Raw genomic sequence first — 16154 nt, 5'->3', positions numbered from 1 at the left:
AGTAGATGCACTTGTTTTGAGATCAAAGTGAGAGCTGCATGTTGTTAATATTCTTGGCTACTTTGAGTTATTAGCCCAGTTATAGCTCATTTCTAGTCAGCAATGGGGGAGTGGTTGCTTCCAACAAGAGCACAAAACGTGTACATTTCTTGCAATCTTTGAAAAGAAAGTCAGGTACTGAGCTTTTTAATCTCTTAACGGGGAAGTGTTGGATTTTGAGACGGTCTTGAATAAGTAGCCAATAAGCAGTGTAGCATTTGTATGATTCTCTAATAATGGTATGGGAATAATAATGAATTTTATTTTGTAAAGTGGTTTCTTGCATCAAACATTTTTCAGTCACCTCCTTGGATAAACAGGTTAATTTCAAGCCTGCACGTAAAACATATTTATACAGTTGAAGTTGGAAGTTTACATACACTTAGGTTGGAGTAATTAAAACTTGTTTTTCAACCACTCCACAAAGTTCTTGTTAACAAACTATAGTTTGGCAAGTCGGTTAGGACATCTACTTTGTGCATGACACAAGTCATTTTTCCAACAATTGTTTACAGACAGATTATTTCACTGTATCACAATTCCTGTGGGTCAGAAGTTTACATACACTAAGTTGACTGTGTCTCTAATCAGCTTGGAAAATTCCAGAAAATAATGTAATGGCTTTAGAAGCTTCTGATAGGCTAATTGACATCATTTGAGTCAATTGGTGGTGTACCTGTGGATGTATTTCAAAGCCTACCTTCAAACTCAGTGCCACTTTGCTTGACATCATGAGAAAATCAAAAGAAATCAGCCAAGACTTCAGAAAAATAATTGTAGACCTCCACAAGTCTGGTTCATCCTTGGGAGCAATTTCCAAACACCTGAAGGTACCACGTTCATCTGTACAAACAATAGTATGCAAGTATAAACACCATGGGACCACGCAGCCATCATACTGCTCAGGAAGGAGACGGGTTCTGTCTCCTAGAGATGAACGTACTTTGATGCGAAAAGTGCAAATCAATCCCAGAACAACAGCAAAGGACCTTGTGAAGATGTTGGAGGAAACAGGTACAAAAGTATCTATATCCACAGTAAAACGAGTCCTATATCGACAGAACCTGAAAGGACGCTCAGCAAGGAAGAAGCCACTGCTCCAAAACCGCCATAAAAAAGCCAGACTACGGTTTGCAAATGCACATGGGGACAAAGATCGTACTTTAGAAAAATGTCCTCTGGTCTGATGAAACAAAAATAGAACTGTTTGGTCATAATGACCATCGTTATGTTTGGAGGAAAAAGGGGGAGGCTTGCAAGCCGAAGAACACCATCCCAACCGTGAAGCACGGGGGTGGCAGCATCATGTTGTGGGGGTGCTTTTCTGCAGGAGGGACTGGTGCACTTCACAAAATAGATGGCATCATGAGGGAGGAAAATTATGTGGATATATTGAAGCAACATCAAGACATCAGTCAGGAAGTTGAAGCTTGGTCGCAAATGAGTCTTCCAAATGGACAATGACCCCAAGCATACTTCCAAAGTTGTGACAAAATGGCTTAAGGACAACTAAGTCAAGGTATTGGAGTGGCCATCACAAAGCTCTAACCTATAGAACATTTGTAGGCAGAACTGAAAATGTGTGTGCGAACAAGGAGGCCTACAAACCTGACTCAGTTACACCAGCTCTGTCAGGAGGAATGGGCCAAAATTCACCCAACTTATTGTGGGAAGCTTGTGGAAGGCTTCTCAAAACATTTGACCCAAGTTAAACAATTAAGGCAATGCTACCAAATACTAATTGAGTGTATGTAAACTTCTGACCCACTGGGAATGTGATGAAAGAAGTACAAGCTGAAATAAATTATTCTCTCCTATTATTCTGACATTTCACATTCTTAAAATAGTGGTGATCGTACCTGACCTAAGACAGTGAATTTTTACTAGGATAAAATGTCATTTATTGTGAAAAACTGTTAAACTTTAAATGTATTTGGCTAAGGTGTATGTAAACTTCCAACTTCAACTGTTTTTTTTTTTTTAAGTCGAATGGAATGTAGGCATTGAACACCACATATTGGCTGCTACTGTAGGCCGAATGATAGAACAGCTATTTCCATGCTAAAATGTTCTGTGACGCGTTTTTCTCCATTGTTTTTGTATGGCCTACATTATGATCAAATAACCACAGTAGGCTACTTGGCCACTGTTAAAACAAACTTAAAGCAGGTACAGCCTCAGTGTGCACAGTAAACATGCACCAGAAGTTCAAAGTTCAAGTTTACACTCAGCAGACCTGAAATTTGCACAGTGACTACATTTTTTAGGGAACATTGGCTGCATCCACCCTTCCCACTGTTTCTCCCACCTAACTGTAACCCCCACTCATTTCATAACTGTCTAAATTAAGTGTCAAAATACTTACACAAAACATTTTTTTTTTTAATTATCTGTGATTACATCAAGAAAGGACAAAGGAGGCATTTCTGAAGTACTCAAACAGGGCCAGAGCCTCCTGTCATATCAAAGGTCATACCTATGACCCCATAACCCCTCACCTCTGCCTGTTTTTGCATCTCCTCCTTGAGGTCGTCAAAGTAGGTGGCGTCTCCGTCGTCATACTCCGTGTCGAAACGGTCCTTCAGCCGCCGTTTCTTCTCCAGACGCTTGTTCTTCTGGGTCTCGTCGTCCACCTTCATCAGCTTCTCCTCCTCCTCCTCCTCATCACTTTCTTCCTTGGCTTGGTCCTTCTGCTTGCCAGCTTTCCCCTTGTGCACTGCCCCCGTCTCCAAGTCCTCAAAGTCGCCATACAGCTCCTCTAAAAGAGAAAAGAAAAGCGAGTTAGCGAGGGGGTGATAATGAACAGTGGACTTCTGATATACAGTACATAGCCCTGATGGATTGGGACTACTCTGTTGGGAATATGAGCCCATATCCAGAGCACATGAAAATAATTTAAATTGGGGAAGATTAATTTCAATTACTCTCTGCTTACCATATTCGATGTGAACACAGGAGTCGACCTTTACAGATTGCATTTAAAAATGGGACAAATTGCAGTTATAAAGCACTTAAGGATAAGACCAAGAAAGTCATGAAAACAATCCCAACATTATTAAACAATGAGCAGCAACTCCTACCATCCTCTTTCAGCAATGTAGCAGCATCTTGATCGTCTTCCCATTTCCCCGTCACAAAACAGTCCCGTATCGAGTCCAGCATCTGAGGAAACAATATTTATGTCAATTAGAAACTAGATAACTAATTAGAAACAAATATTCTCTAAATTTAATTAATCTCTTGAATTGACGGAAACAAAACTGTATTGACCCCAACCCAGGTAAGAATATGAAATGTATGGATGCCTCCATCCATAGCTCCTTCTAACATCTTACTTAATGCCTTTCTTCCAACTGTTGGTCTTTCCACACTTTAAAATGTCCAGAACCAAGTAAGGTGTGCTAGTGCTGGGTTAAAACAAAAATGTGCAACCCTTGGGGTCCCAGAGGAAGATAAACCCTGTAGTAAAAGAGATGGGACAAAGGAAAGGGGCGCTACAATATGGTTTTGTAGATTTATTTTACCTCTTCCAGGTCCCAATTGTGAGCGGCATCGGGGTCAAAACGGGAGCAGTCCACACCGTCCGTACGATGCTTCTTGCCCTTCTCGGGGCGGCTGACTCGAAACAGCCCTCCCAGCTCCTCATCCTCCTCCCCATCACCATCATCCTCTGCCACTGAAGGAAACAAGTGTAGTCAGTCAGAAATCAAGGCTAGGCACAAACAGTAGAAAATGGGGCAAAATAGTCCAATAACAAATGCTCATTTTCATTGCTAAACGTTTTGCTATAGTGTGCATTAATGAATACACTAGTGCTCAACAAACAAGACCGCCTTGACATTAGGATGAAAGGGAAAATGTCAGTAAAATGAATAGCAAAAAATTCCTTTAGAACAAAAATGTATAATATTGTTACTGAAATCCAGGAGGAGACGTTACCTGTGCCGTACACCAGTTTACGCAGGTTGGGGGCGGCGCGCTGTTGCCGTAGAAACGCCTCCGACGCTTTCTGTTGCAGACCCTCCTTCCACCGCAGTGCCCCTGAGAAACATGAGGTGGGTTAGGGTCAAAGGTCAAATTAATTATTGATTCCAACTTAAGTTTTTGTTCCATTTGGCCACTTCCCCTCCCCATCAGTATTCACAAGGTGAAAGCAATATGGCAGACCGAAGCACGCATTCTGAATCGACCCGTAGCTCCTAGGCACTCCTGTAAATGTAATACGATTGGATAGGTCATTAGATTATCCTATCACAAGGCAAGAAACCTATCCAGTCCCGTCAGATCTACAGGAGTGCCTAGAGAGTAAGGGCTAGGTTGGTTTTGAATTCAACAGACAACTGTTGGGGTAAGGTGCATCCATCAAAATATTGCTTACACCAGGGTGTGCAGGTTTTTGTTCCAGCCTGCCACTAACACACCTGATTCAAGTACTCAACTTTGTATTCAATTCAGAGCAGCATTATTGAACAAAAACCTGTGGACCCTGAAGAGGTAGTATAGACAAGGGGGACGGGCCACAATGGAAATACGCTGAATAGACCAAATATTACCTGCACTTTCATAGCACAGCTCTCCTCCCTCCATCTCCTCATCTTCCTCTTCCATTTTGGAGGTGGCATTTGACTTCTTGCTTTCTTTGCCCGAGACAATGGTTTCACAGTCATCTTCTATTGAATCACTCGCATCCTCCTCCTCCGAGCAATGACCCGAGTCTATTGGTTTGAGATCACCCTTTTCCACTGCACCGTCTTCTTCGTCTTCTTCCCCCTCCGAATCACTTTCCTCTCCTTCACTCTCCTGCTCTCCCTTCCCCCCTTCCTCCTCCTCACTCATTTCCAGCTCATCCTCACTATCTGCAAAGGCAGGTACCTCCACCACTGGCTCTTTCTCCACTTTCCTTTCCTCCATCTTCTGTCTCTTCACTGGAGGGATGGTCTTTATTTCTTGCTTCTCTTTTGGTTCAGTTTTGTCCTTAGCCTCTTTCTTCAAAACAGTTTCTTCTTCTTCCCCTTTGTTTACCCCCTCATCCTCTTCTTCAGACTCTCCTTCCTCATCCCACTCTTCGTCACTGCTACCCTCGCTGTCATCATCATCATCTTCCTCTTCAGTGAAGACAGCCTTCCTCCTCTCTCTCTGTGTCTCAGGGTCCCAGACTCGGCTCTCCTGGGGTCCTGACGTCAGCCTGTAAGACAAGATGGAGACCAACACAAGTCAGAGGCAAAAATATATATCATTTTCTTTAATCCTTTATTTAAGGGTCCACTTTTTATTTCATAAAAGAACAAAACGGCAGCCACTTGGTTTGCTATAAAGCTGAGGATTAGGACTAGAGAAATGTAGCGACTCTCAAATTGCAAAGACTGACAGATTTTAGGGCTGCGACTCTTGACTATTAGTCTTTCACCAATTTTAACAATGAGGCTGTGTCTCAAATGATTCCATAGTGGCTTTCAAAAGTAGCGCACAATGTATGGAATAGGGTATCACTTGAGATTTCCAAGACGTTGTTGCGTGAGCGTCACTCACCCATTCTCCTCCTCCTCCACTTCCCCGGGGGTCAGGGCAGTCGCCCCTGTGAATAGTGACACTTTGCTGGCGGCCATCTTGACATCCAGGGTGGTGTGTGTACCGATGAGGGATTGGACCAACTCTGTGGTGGGACGGACCTCCTCCTAGTGGACACGGGACAGAAATAACTGATTATAGGAGCATAGGCACACACATTACCAAAATCCTCTGGACATTATCTAGGTTCAGGGGAGAGGGAATTTTCAATGGCCCATTACACTAGGTTTAGTACACTCATTTCAACAGTCTCAGGCCATTGTATATAACAGGAGTCAATTATATTCAGGAGGACTTCCATATAACATCCATCAACTATCTGACTTTGACCAATAAAAATACATAGTTTTTTCTTTTTTGTTAAATGTTTCAAAGCATTTTCCTTTTTTGTGTCTTACTGAACATGTCCCAGGGGTTGGAACTGACCTGTTCTTGATTGACGTGGCCTCCGGGCAGGTCGATGTACACTGCATCCTTATCGTACACGACCCCCCCGACCCCCGCCATGGGAGCGTAGAGCAGCCGCTCCTTCTCGTTCAGCGCTCTCTTCTTCTGCGCTTCAGGCAGAGCACAGGGGTCTGGCAGGAAGCTGATGTCTGCCACCGCAAAGTCCCCCACACCTGCAGAGGGTGCCATCATGTGTTAGGTTTCAAACCAAATTGCCCAATGTTAAGACAATATAGCTTTCAGAATCAATGTTTTCAAAACCCCACTTTTGTACAACCGTAGGAGTGAAACATTTCCCAAACACACCACCTCAGTAACCACATGCTATGTTTATTTGCAAAATACATAGTTGAATGTGAATAGTGCATGTCAATATGTACTAGGTTTGAGAGTATTGATGCAGTATTAAATTAAATCTCTACAAGTTAGTGTTCCCCAAAAGGGCTCAGATTCTCATTTGCTCTGAACCCAATGAGCATACTTACCAGGGATATGGACCTGGCCTTTACTCTTCAAGTATGTCCCCCTCAGGTAGCCATAGAGAGATACAGTACGATCACACTTGGGGTCCACCCTCACCATCTCGGGGTCCGTCAAATCTTCCATGCTGTGTAGATGGCGAGTGCGATCGAGGAACAGTGAAGGGGTACAGTTCAACAAGAACATTTGAAAACGGAGTGAAAACCAAAGCGGGGCGCTAGGATCCATCGCTCACAGGCACGCAAGTGTGCACAACACACACGCACAAACCATAAACATTCTTTCTATTAGAAAACAGCTATGTTACACACAATAACCATACATGGCACCATACAACAGCAGCGTAGCATTTACAAAACAATAATAGCAACATACAGTACACACCATTTGCCCAAAGTCCGGGTACTGCTTCTCCCTGGTAGTTAATTGATCCATGTCACTTTCCCTACTCTGAATCAGTTCTGGCTACGTTCCATTACAAGCACATTGCTCTAAAAAGTCTGGACTAGAGGTCGACCGATTAATCGGAATGGCCGTTTAAAATCGGGGCCGATTTTAAGTTTTCATAACAATCGGAAATCGGTATTTTTGCTCGCCGATTTGCCGATTTTTATTATTTTTTATTATTATTATATTTTTTTTTTTTACACCTTTATTTAATCTTTATTTAACTAGGCAAGTCAGTTAAGAACACATTCTTATTTTCAATGACGGTCTAGGAACGTTCTGATTTTTAACCTTGTCAGCTCGGGGCATCCAATCTTGCATTGATTACATTGCACTCCACGAGGAGCCTGCCTGTTAGCGAATGCAGTAAGCTATGGTAAGTTGCTAGCTAGCATTAAACTTATCTTATAAAAAACAATCAATGACTGTCATTGCTCCAATGTGTACTTAACCATAAACATCAATGCCTTTCTTAAAATCAATACACAAGTATATATTTTTAAACCTGCATATTTAGCTAAAAGAAACCCAGGTTAGCAGGCAATATTAACCAGGTGAAATTGTGTCATTTCTCTTGCGTTCATTGCACGCAGAGTCAGGGTATATGCAACAGTTTGGGCCGCCTGGCTCTTTCCGAACTAATTTGCCAGAACTTTACGTAATTATGACAACATTGAAGGTTGTGCAATGTAACAGGAATATTTAGACTCATGGATGCCACCCGTTAGATAAAATACGGAATGGAATAAACGTTTTGTTTTTGAGGTGATAGTTTCCTGATTAGTCAAAGGTATATGGTTTAGAGAGAAATAGTGGACGCGTTATAATTCCTGTAATAACTTGCGGCTGAATTTGAAAGGGGTTCCTTCGTTATTTTACCGTTCATGTCTTCCATAGAGAATGTCTTGATCTACTTCAAATAAGGTCTGTTTCATGCAGGCTTAAACCGCCTCGACATTTTGATACCCGTGTAAATCTCACTAGGATAAGGTAACGTTTGTCAACATATTTTCATAAATCCACTCTACAATTTTTTTTAATCTTCGCTTATATTTAGCCAATATTGATCAGTTACCTTGTCCTATGGATATCTACACAGTTATAAAATTGTCACGGTGATGTAAGCCTACACGAAACACAGACCTTATTTTAAGTGAATCTAAAAATATCCTATGGAATAAATGAACCGCTTTTCAGATTTTGCTAGGTGTCATGGGAATTATGACTCACACTTTGGTTGTCAATTCTTACCATGCCCATTATTAAAATAGGATTTCCTGCATATAGAAATTAAAGTTTGTTTTCAACATTCATCACAGGTAACTTAAACTCTATTTTTATTCAAACAGTTGAGAGTATTTGTCTCCTAAGCAGACTCTTCAGTATCATTGTCACTTCAGAGCTGTGTGTATTTATGTATTATATTAAGTTAAAATAAAAGTGTTCATTGTTCATTCAATATTGTTGCAATTGTCATTATTACAAAAATGTGTGTATGATATATATATATATAATTTTTTTTAAACACTTAAAAAAACTTTTTTAAATAAATCGGCCGATTAATCGGTATCGGCTTTTTTTGTCCTCCAATAATCGGTATCGGCATTGAAAAATCATAATCGGTCGACCTCTAGTCTGGACACTCACCGGTCGGCCACGACGTAGGGATGAGATTGCTGCCACACCAGCGGGCGGAACTTCATGACGGAGATGAAGCGGCCCAGGTTCTTGACCTCCTGGGTCTGGTACTCTCCGTACACCATTCCGGACAGGTAGAAGAGTTTGGCACCCTGTGGGAACAAAGAGGGAACGTGGAACACTGTTCAGGAAAGGGACTTGTGTTGGATTAGGTTCAGAAAATAACAGAGGCCATGTTTATGAGATTGTTAGCCTTTATAACTATAACACATTTACAAGCTCTGACAGATAGTGAACACTTTTTAAAACGTTTTATCATGACAAACCGAAGAAAATCACAAGTTAACTTGTCACATCGATAGCACAAGAGAAAAAAGCTGAGTTGCAGGATGTATGAAGGGGAAGTGCAGGGTTGGCACAGACTGGCCAACTCTCCTAATTTACCTCCAAGGTTTATCTAGCACATCAGAAATATCTCAGCTCTTGCCCAGAAATTAAATATGCTAGCTATAGATTGTATATATAGATTGTATATATTTAGTTACAGTATGGTGTTCAGTTGTTGATGCTCTGTACCGTTTGAATATATTTGTGAAAACCAATAAAAAATACTTCACAAAAAAACCTGTCAAACCAACTCCATCATCAAGTTCGCTGACGACACAATAGGGCTGATCACTGAAAATGACGAGAAAGCCTACAGAGCGAGAAAGCCTACAGAGAGGTGGTAAGAGCCCTGGCAGAGTGGTGCCAGGACAATAACCTCTCTCTCAACCTCGGAAAAACCACAGAGGTGATCGAATACTACAGGACGGCTGAAGAGGTTTGGCTTGGCCCCTCAGAACCTCAGGGACCTTTACAGGTGCACCATTGAGAGCATTCTGTCTGCCTGCATCACCGCCTGGTACGGCAACTACCCGGCCTGAACCACAAGGCTCTACAGAGGGTAGACTGCCCAGTCATGCAGGCAGCAGGACATCTACACCAGGCGGTCTCTGAGGAAGTTCGGAAGATCGCCAAGGATTCCAGCCAGAGACTGCTCTCTCCGCTACCTTTCGGCAGGCGGTACCTGAGCATCAGGTCTCGGACGAACAGGTTCCGAGACAGCTTCTACCTCCAGTCCATAAGACTGTTGAGCAGCTAACCCTAAGCTGTCTACCTGCAGGGACCCATCTACCTGTACAGACCAGTCTACCTGTACTCACCTGCATTTTAAGAGACTATTTGCACGGACTCACTCACTCTTACACACAATTGCTAATACGATTTATGGTGTGAAGCCAAAGATAAAAAGTTTCTCATTCTAATTCAGTGCTGACCTGGTAGACCTCAGTCCAGAAGCGATGCTTGAGCCGCTTCTTGGTCTTGCGAAGGGCCTTGTTATTGCGGAACGAGTCCAGGTGGGTGAGCACGCCCATGATGCGCGGGAAGCCGTGCACCTGGCAGATGTTGAGGAACTCAAAGGTCTCCATCTCAAAGCCGAAGCTGGCGTCAATGAGCATCAGCACCTGGTGGACCACAGGGATGTCAGTCTTTAACTTACTGATAGCCTCACGTCAAGTCTATTTTTATTGTCTGGTAAGGAAGTCTGGGTTCAATTCAATTGTCTCAGAAATGTGCATCTCAAATGGCACCCTACTTGCTATATAACGCACTATTTTTGACCAGAGCCCTATGGGTCCTGGTCAAAAGTAGTGCACCATGGGCCCTGGTCAAAAGTAGTGCACTATATAGTGAATAGGATGTCATTTGGGACTCACAATAGTGTTTATGCCAACACCGCATTTTTGTAGCATGATAAAATATAGTAAAAAGCCAACAATAAGGCATCAAAACAGACACTGTACATACTCCAATATCATAAGAAGTATAATTCGATCTAGTTATAAATCCCTTTAAAATTCTGACATTTTGGCTTCAACCACCATACACAAATTAACTTACCAGGTCAGCAACCTTTGCCAAGTCAATCATTGTATTGATGTCATTGCTACACTCGATGAAGGTAAGACGCCTCTTCTTTCCTGAAAGGAAAATGAAGATGGTGGTGCGGCGGCATTAGCACACAAGGTAAACACAACACATTAAGTGACAGCTCTGTGGTCACACAAGGTAAACACAACACATTAAGTGACAGCTCTGTGGTCACACAAGGTAAACACAACACATTAAGTGACAGCTCTGTGGTCACACAAGGTTGTATTCACTAGGAACTAAACGGAAGCAAACGTGACTAAACGGGGAGGGACTACCTTAACTTTTCCAAGAAGTGCTTGTTTCCATTTTCGGTTGCAAATTGCATTGCTATGGTGTGCACTAATGAATACGACCTAACTGATCGTAATACAGTAAGAAACATCCAAGCTCAGCTCACCAGAGACGATGGTCACAGGCCCGCAGATGTCCCCTAGTTTCTGCCGTGTGAAGTTTTTGATCAGGCAGCGGATGAGGGTGCTCTTGCCCACCTTGGGGGGTCCTACCACGACCACCACTATCGGGGGAGGCTCTAAAGGGGTGCGGTCCACCAGGGGTATGTGATGCTTCTTGGCCTTTAGGTCCTGGGCTCTGGGAGAGGGGGGGGAAAAAGTGTTTATAGTTTCCTACAATGTTGAACTGTGTCTGTCTGCACTTTTTGTGCCGCCTCCTCTACAATGCTTTTCTAAATCTCAATGTCTGTCCTTCTGTCTGAACCACTCAAGATACATGTTAACAGCATTCACTCTTATGGTTATTTCTATGAACTTGTAAACCACAGATTAGTGTCACAGTAACTAAAATGACAACAATATACTATGTAAACCTTGTGAAACAAAACAAAATAAATGCTAAAAACACAAACATGAAAGCTGATGGTGGGATGATTTTTCATGTAGTGTAGTATAGTGGGGCATGTATACGAATGCTGCTGACCTGTGGAAGGTTTTGGCCATGCGCACTGCTGACTGGACCGCAAACGCTTTGGGGTTCCTCTTGCGCTCGTCATCTCCGGCTGGAGTTCCCAGCTGCTTCCTGCTCTTCTTCCTCTCCGCCTTGGGCCCGCTGTGCTTCTGCTGGTGCCGCTTCTGTTCCTTCTTTGGCTCCTTCCCCTCCATCTTCTCCTATCTGACAATCACACAGGAAAGAAACTGTAGTTGGAGGATCAAATGTAGCTTTGCCTTATGCACATCCCACTTAATTAGGTGCTTCATGTAACAATCATTTAGATAGTTCCAACTACCTCTGTGTATGCGAGTGAACTACCTACAGTATCTCAAGAAACTTGCCCATAATGGTTGTAGTGCATTTACTAGTAACAACAGGGTCACTCAACTCATGGAAATCTGAAATAAGTATCAGTAAGAGGTGATGGCTTTGTCTGATATAAAAGTAACTGCAGCAACTTGGTCTATGCTACACATTGTACAAGCATTTTACACAGCTCACAACATAGCTAGTAGGACCGGGACAATACCAGTATAGCGATACTCAGTATCATAGCAAGGAAACAAAAAGCAGATTTAACATATTTCGGAAAACAGTCCTAATGTTGGAAACAAACATGTTGTCATCCAGAGTCATATTTATGTATTTTACAAGCTATAATATTACACTGTTTTACATACAGCAGGTTTTTAAAGGAGCAAAGAGTTACCAGCTTCGGGTTTTCATTTTGCCATGGAAAAAAGATTGAGATACTGGTATCGTCCCGGCCCTAATAGCTAGTGGGTGTTTTGGGAGCAGCACTACCTACAATCCACTACATTTAACAACATTATCATAAATTGTTTGCCTCATTTGACGACCATTAAGTTAGTCGTCTTTGTATTACAACATTTACTCAAGTGTTGAGTCTCTTCTTGTACTTCTTAAAGAAAACCTGACTGCTGCATGTCCAGCTAGCTACCATGCAAACAGATTTAGCTTGGAGCTCATTTCAACCTAAGCTACAGTTTGTACGCCAGATAACGTGATAACTTAATAATACGTTTCCATTACTGGGCATTACATGCTGACCAAACCGTGCGTCCGTCCGCTATGGTGGGCAAGTTGATTTTGTTCACCCACGCCAGACGCGATCAGGACACACAGGTTGAAATATCAAAACATTGAACCAATTATATTATATAATTTGGAGACAGGTCAAAAAGCATTAAACAATTATGGCAATTTAGCTAGCTAGCTTGCTGTTGCAGGCTACTTTGTTATTTTACCTGAAATGAACAATGTCCTCTACTCCGACAATTAATCCACAGATAAAATGGTAAGCCGAATTCTCTCCTCTTTCAGGGTTATTTTTCTTCTTTGGACTTTGGCGGTTGGCAAACAACTTTACAGTGCATTACCACAAAGATGAACTGAGTATGGACCTCAGTTCATCTTTCAATCACCCACGTGGGTATATGCTCCTAAAAACCAATGAGGGGATGGGAGAGGCAAGACTTGGAGCGCGTTGGGCATCACAAATAGAACCAAGTTCTATTTTAGCGCCTGGCCATGCAGACGCCCGAGCAGTGTGGGTGCAATGATTGAATAACATTTGTTGTTTATGTACATTTATTTTGCAATGCACGCGAGCGGTGTGGTCAGCATGTAACTCCAGACAAAACATCACCATAGATTTTTCAACTTACCTGTCCTTGGCGATACTTTTTTCACTGAAACGAGAACAAAGAAAGTATCTTAGAAATGTCCGTGTCCGGTTACAGATAGTTCTCCAAAACAACAGAATATTCAGAAATATATTACATCCACGTTTTATATCAAGTGAGAAATGCATCTTGCATGTGTGTACATCTTTGTTTTGGTCGCAATGTGTGATGCGCTGCCATCTACCACTACAAGTGGCCACAACGCATAGAAATGACTAGCTCCTGCAAAGATGTTGGGAAATGCAAGATGTCTGGCAGCTAAAATGGCGAGGGAACACCTCACTCGGTGCAAAACGTGGATTTAATATATATCTGAATAATCTCTTTTTTGGAGAACCACCTGCAACTGGACTATCATTTCTTTGTTCTTGATTCAGTGAAAAAGTAGCGATAAGAAAAATCTGACTATGGCAATGTTTTGTATAAGCTAAACTGTAATGCCAACACATTAAGATATGACATCTGGCATACAAATTGTAGCCGACTGTTGCCAAGTACCTCAACATAGTTGAGACCAAACTATAGTTGTTGCGTGCCTTTGTTTGCTGAAAGTAATACATTTTAATAAAACGTCAATCAAATACAACCACTGACTGAGAAATACTAAGGCACGTAACTTAGGACAAAAATGGGTACACAGGAAGTATTTAAGAAAGTACATTTAAGTATTGACGCATAGTGACTCAAAGGAGTCGGAGGTTCATTTCAAAAACTCAAGCCTGCTGTCAACTCTAGCCCAACTGGCTGGCAGATGGCGCCATTGTTCCTTTTACGTTGTTTTTGTCAACTGCGTCCAACTGGAATCTATGCAACTGGCTTAGCCAGCAGATTTCGACTATTACACTTGTTTACACTGAGCTGCACTGGAGTCGGAACGCCATCATGGTTAGATTTAGACACTGCAGAGCCGGCAAGAGATGGGTTGGAAAACAAACCTCAAAGGGATGGGATATGCCACTGCCCAGGCTTCCATCCAACCTTTTATGCACGTAAAGTACATGTAGGATTTTTTTTTAATCACGATATGCCTGATGGAAACAGCAAATTTATCAGTAAACTTTCCAAATGTCGACAAAACACGCTACACTTTTCCAAATCAGGAAGTAGCATTAGTGACTAGCATGGTGGTGGATATATATTTTTTTAACAGTACGCCAATTTTACCCCTTTTTGTACTTCTCGCCATTAAAGCTACGTAAGAAGAAATCGACGCCCTTGCAGCCTGAATGGAGGATGTTTTATGTACGAGCCGGTCACCGGGGGACATGACAAGTGTATAGCCGACTGCATAGATTAGTTGGATGCAGTTGGAAAAACAACCTAAAAGGAATATTAGCGCCATCTGCCGGCAGGTAGCCTACTCAACTTTGAAGGAGTTGAGGCAAAGCTGGTGAATAAATGTTTTACTCAGGTAGTTTACCATTGAAAAAAATGGGCACAGTTCCAGTCTACTTAAAGGGATGGCTCACCCATAGATACCGATCTCATCATGGACAACTTCAGCATTTTAGCAATGTTTCAACTACTTACTACTTTTTAGCTACTTTGCAACTATTTAGCATGTTAACCTAACTCCTAACCTTTACCCCTAGCCTAGAAGGTTGTAAGTTTAGCAATTCATAAGCTGTAATTCGTAATATATCATAAGAAATGGATGGACATTCACAAATGAATACCTATGAAATGTAACACATACACTGAATAAAAATATAAACGCTGGGGCCAATAAAAGGCCACTCTTAAATGTGCAGTTGTGTCACATAACACAATGCCACAGAAGTCTCACGTTTTAGGGGGGCATGCAATTGGCATGCTGACAGTGTAACAGTTTAACTTTAGTCCAGTCCCTCTGCACACAGACAAGTTACCCACGAAGCATCGTTACCCATCGCTCCACAAAAGCCGCGGCCCTTGCAGAGCAAGGGGAACCACTACAAGGTCTCAGAGCAAGTGACGTAACCCGATTGAAAGGCTATTAGCGCGCACCACCGCTAACTAGCTAGCCATTTCACATCCGTTACACTAGCAGCAATGTCCACCCGAGCTGTTGCCAGGTAATTGAGAATGTTCATAAGCCACCTCCAATGTCATTTTTGAGAATTTGGCAGTACTTCCAACCGGCATCAGAACCGCAGACCACGTGTGACCACGCCAGCCCTGGACCTCCACACGTGGCTCTTCACCTGCAGGATCTAAGACCAGCCACCCGGACAGCTGATGAAACAGAAGTATTTCTGTCTGTAACAAAGCCCTTCGTGGGGTTAAAACTCGTTCTGATTGGCTGGGCCTGGCTCCCAAGTGGGTGGGCCTATGGCCTATGCTATTCCAAGCTCAACCATGGCTGCGCCCCTGCCAAGTAATGTGAAACCATTGATTAGGGTCTAATTAAAATTGACTGATTTCCTTATATGAACTAACTCAGTAAAATCGTTGAAATAGTTGCATGTTGAGTTTATATTTGTATTCAGTATACATGGAGTGTCGGATTTACATACAGAATAATACGAAATATTCTTAGACCCGTTTTCTGTACTTGTCAAAGCTAATTGCAATTTATGAAGGCAGGGAGAAATAAAGCCACATTACCTGCGAAATAGCTACGCCAAACGACTTGATTTCCAGTCAGTTAATGAAGTGCATTTGTTTACTTCATCTGGACAAATACAATAGTTGCAAAACAAACGTGTTACCAACTGCCTCACATGCGTACAGAGAATCCGGAAGTGATGGCCATCTGTATTTCCAGGCGTCTAGGAAACATCCACCAATTTAAACGTTCCGCCTCCTAACACGTTCCGCCATTTGGTTGTAATCTAATATATTTTTGCAGATATCTATCAATGACAAAGGAAGAGTGGTTTAAAAGCCTTCTTCTAAAATTGAATGGGAGTCACTACTTACCGGACA

The 16154-nt window shown here is 42.3% G+C and overlaps 1 protein-coding gene across 2 annotated transcripts in view; it reads right to left on the bottom strand.

Annotated features, from left to right (window-relative positions):
- Positions 1 to 15953, bottom strand: part of LOC120048439 (ribosome biogenesis protein BMS1 homolog) — a 44934-nt gene extending 28981 nt beyond the window's left edge. Inside the window, exons 1-15 of one of the 2 annotated variants that reach the window (XM_038994410.1) lie at positions 15834 to 15953; positions 13230 to 13253; positions 11530 to 11721; positions 10994 to 11184; positions 10564 to 10643; positions 9939 to 10127; positions 8629 to 8771; positions 6540 to 6661; positions 6034 to 6227; positions 5569 to 5714; positions 4593 to 5224; positions 3979 to 4080; positions 3564 to 3715; positions 3120 to 3201; positions 2538 to 2797 (exon numbers count right to left, since the gene is read on the bottom strand). In XM_038994410.1, the coding sequence (XP_038850338.1) occupies positions 2538 to 2797; positions 3120 to 3201; positions 3564 to 3715; positions 3979 to 4080; positions 4593 to 5224; positions 5569 to 5714; positions 6034 to 6227; positions 6540 to 6661; positions 8629 to 8771; positions 9939 to 10127; positions 10564 to 10643; positions 10994 to 11184; positions 11530 to 11711 (2475 nt within the window). In that variant the 5' untranslated portion in view covers positions 11712 to 11721; positions 13230 to 13253; positions 15834 to 15953. The remainder of the gene's footprint in view (positions 1 to 2537; positions 2798 to 3119; positions 3202 to 3563; positions 3716 to 3978; positions 4081 to 4592; positions 5225 to 5568; positions 5715 to 6033; positions 6228 to 6539; positions 6662 to 8628; positions 8772 to 9938; positions 10128 to 10563; positions 10644 to 10993; positions 11185 to 11529; positions 11722 to 13229; positions 13254 to 15833) is intronic. The other variant, XM_038994409.1, reaches the window with a different exon arrangement.
- Positions 15954 to 16154: the final 201 nt, after the last annotated feature.

Source organism: Salvelinus namaycush, chromosome 5, assembly GCF_016432855.1.
Source record: "Salvelinus namaycush isolate Seneca chromosome 5, SaNama_1.0, whole genome shotgun sequence".
Lineage (NCBI taxonomy): Eukaryota > Metazoa > Chordata > Actinopteri > Salmoniformes > Salmonidae > Salvelinus > Salvelinus namaycush.
The sequence above is the reverse complement of the archived record's forward strand: the minus strand, read 5'-3'. Positions and strand labels throughout refer to the sequence as shown.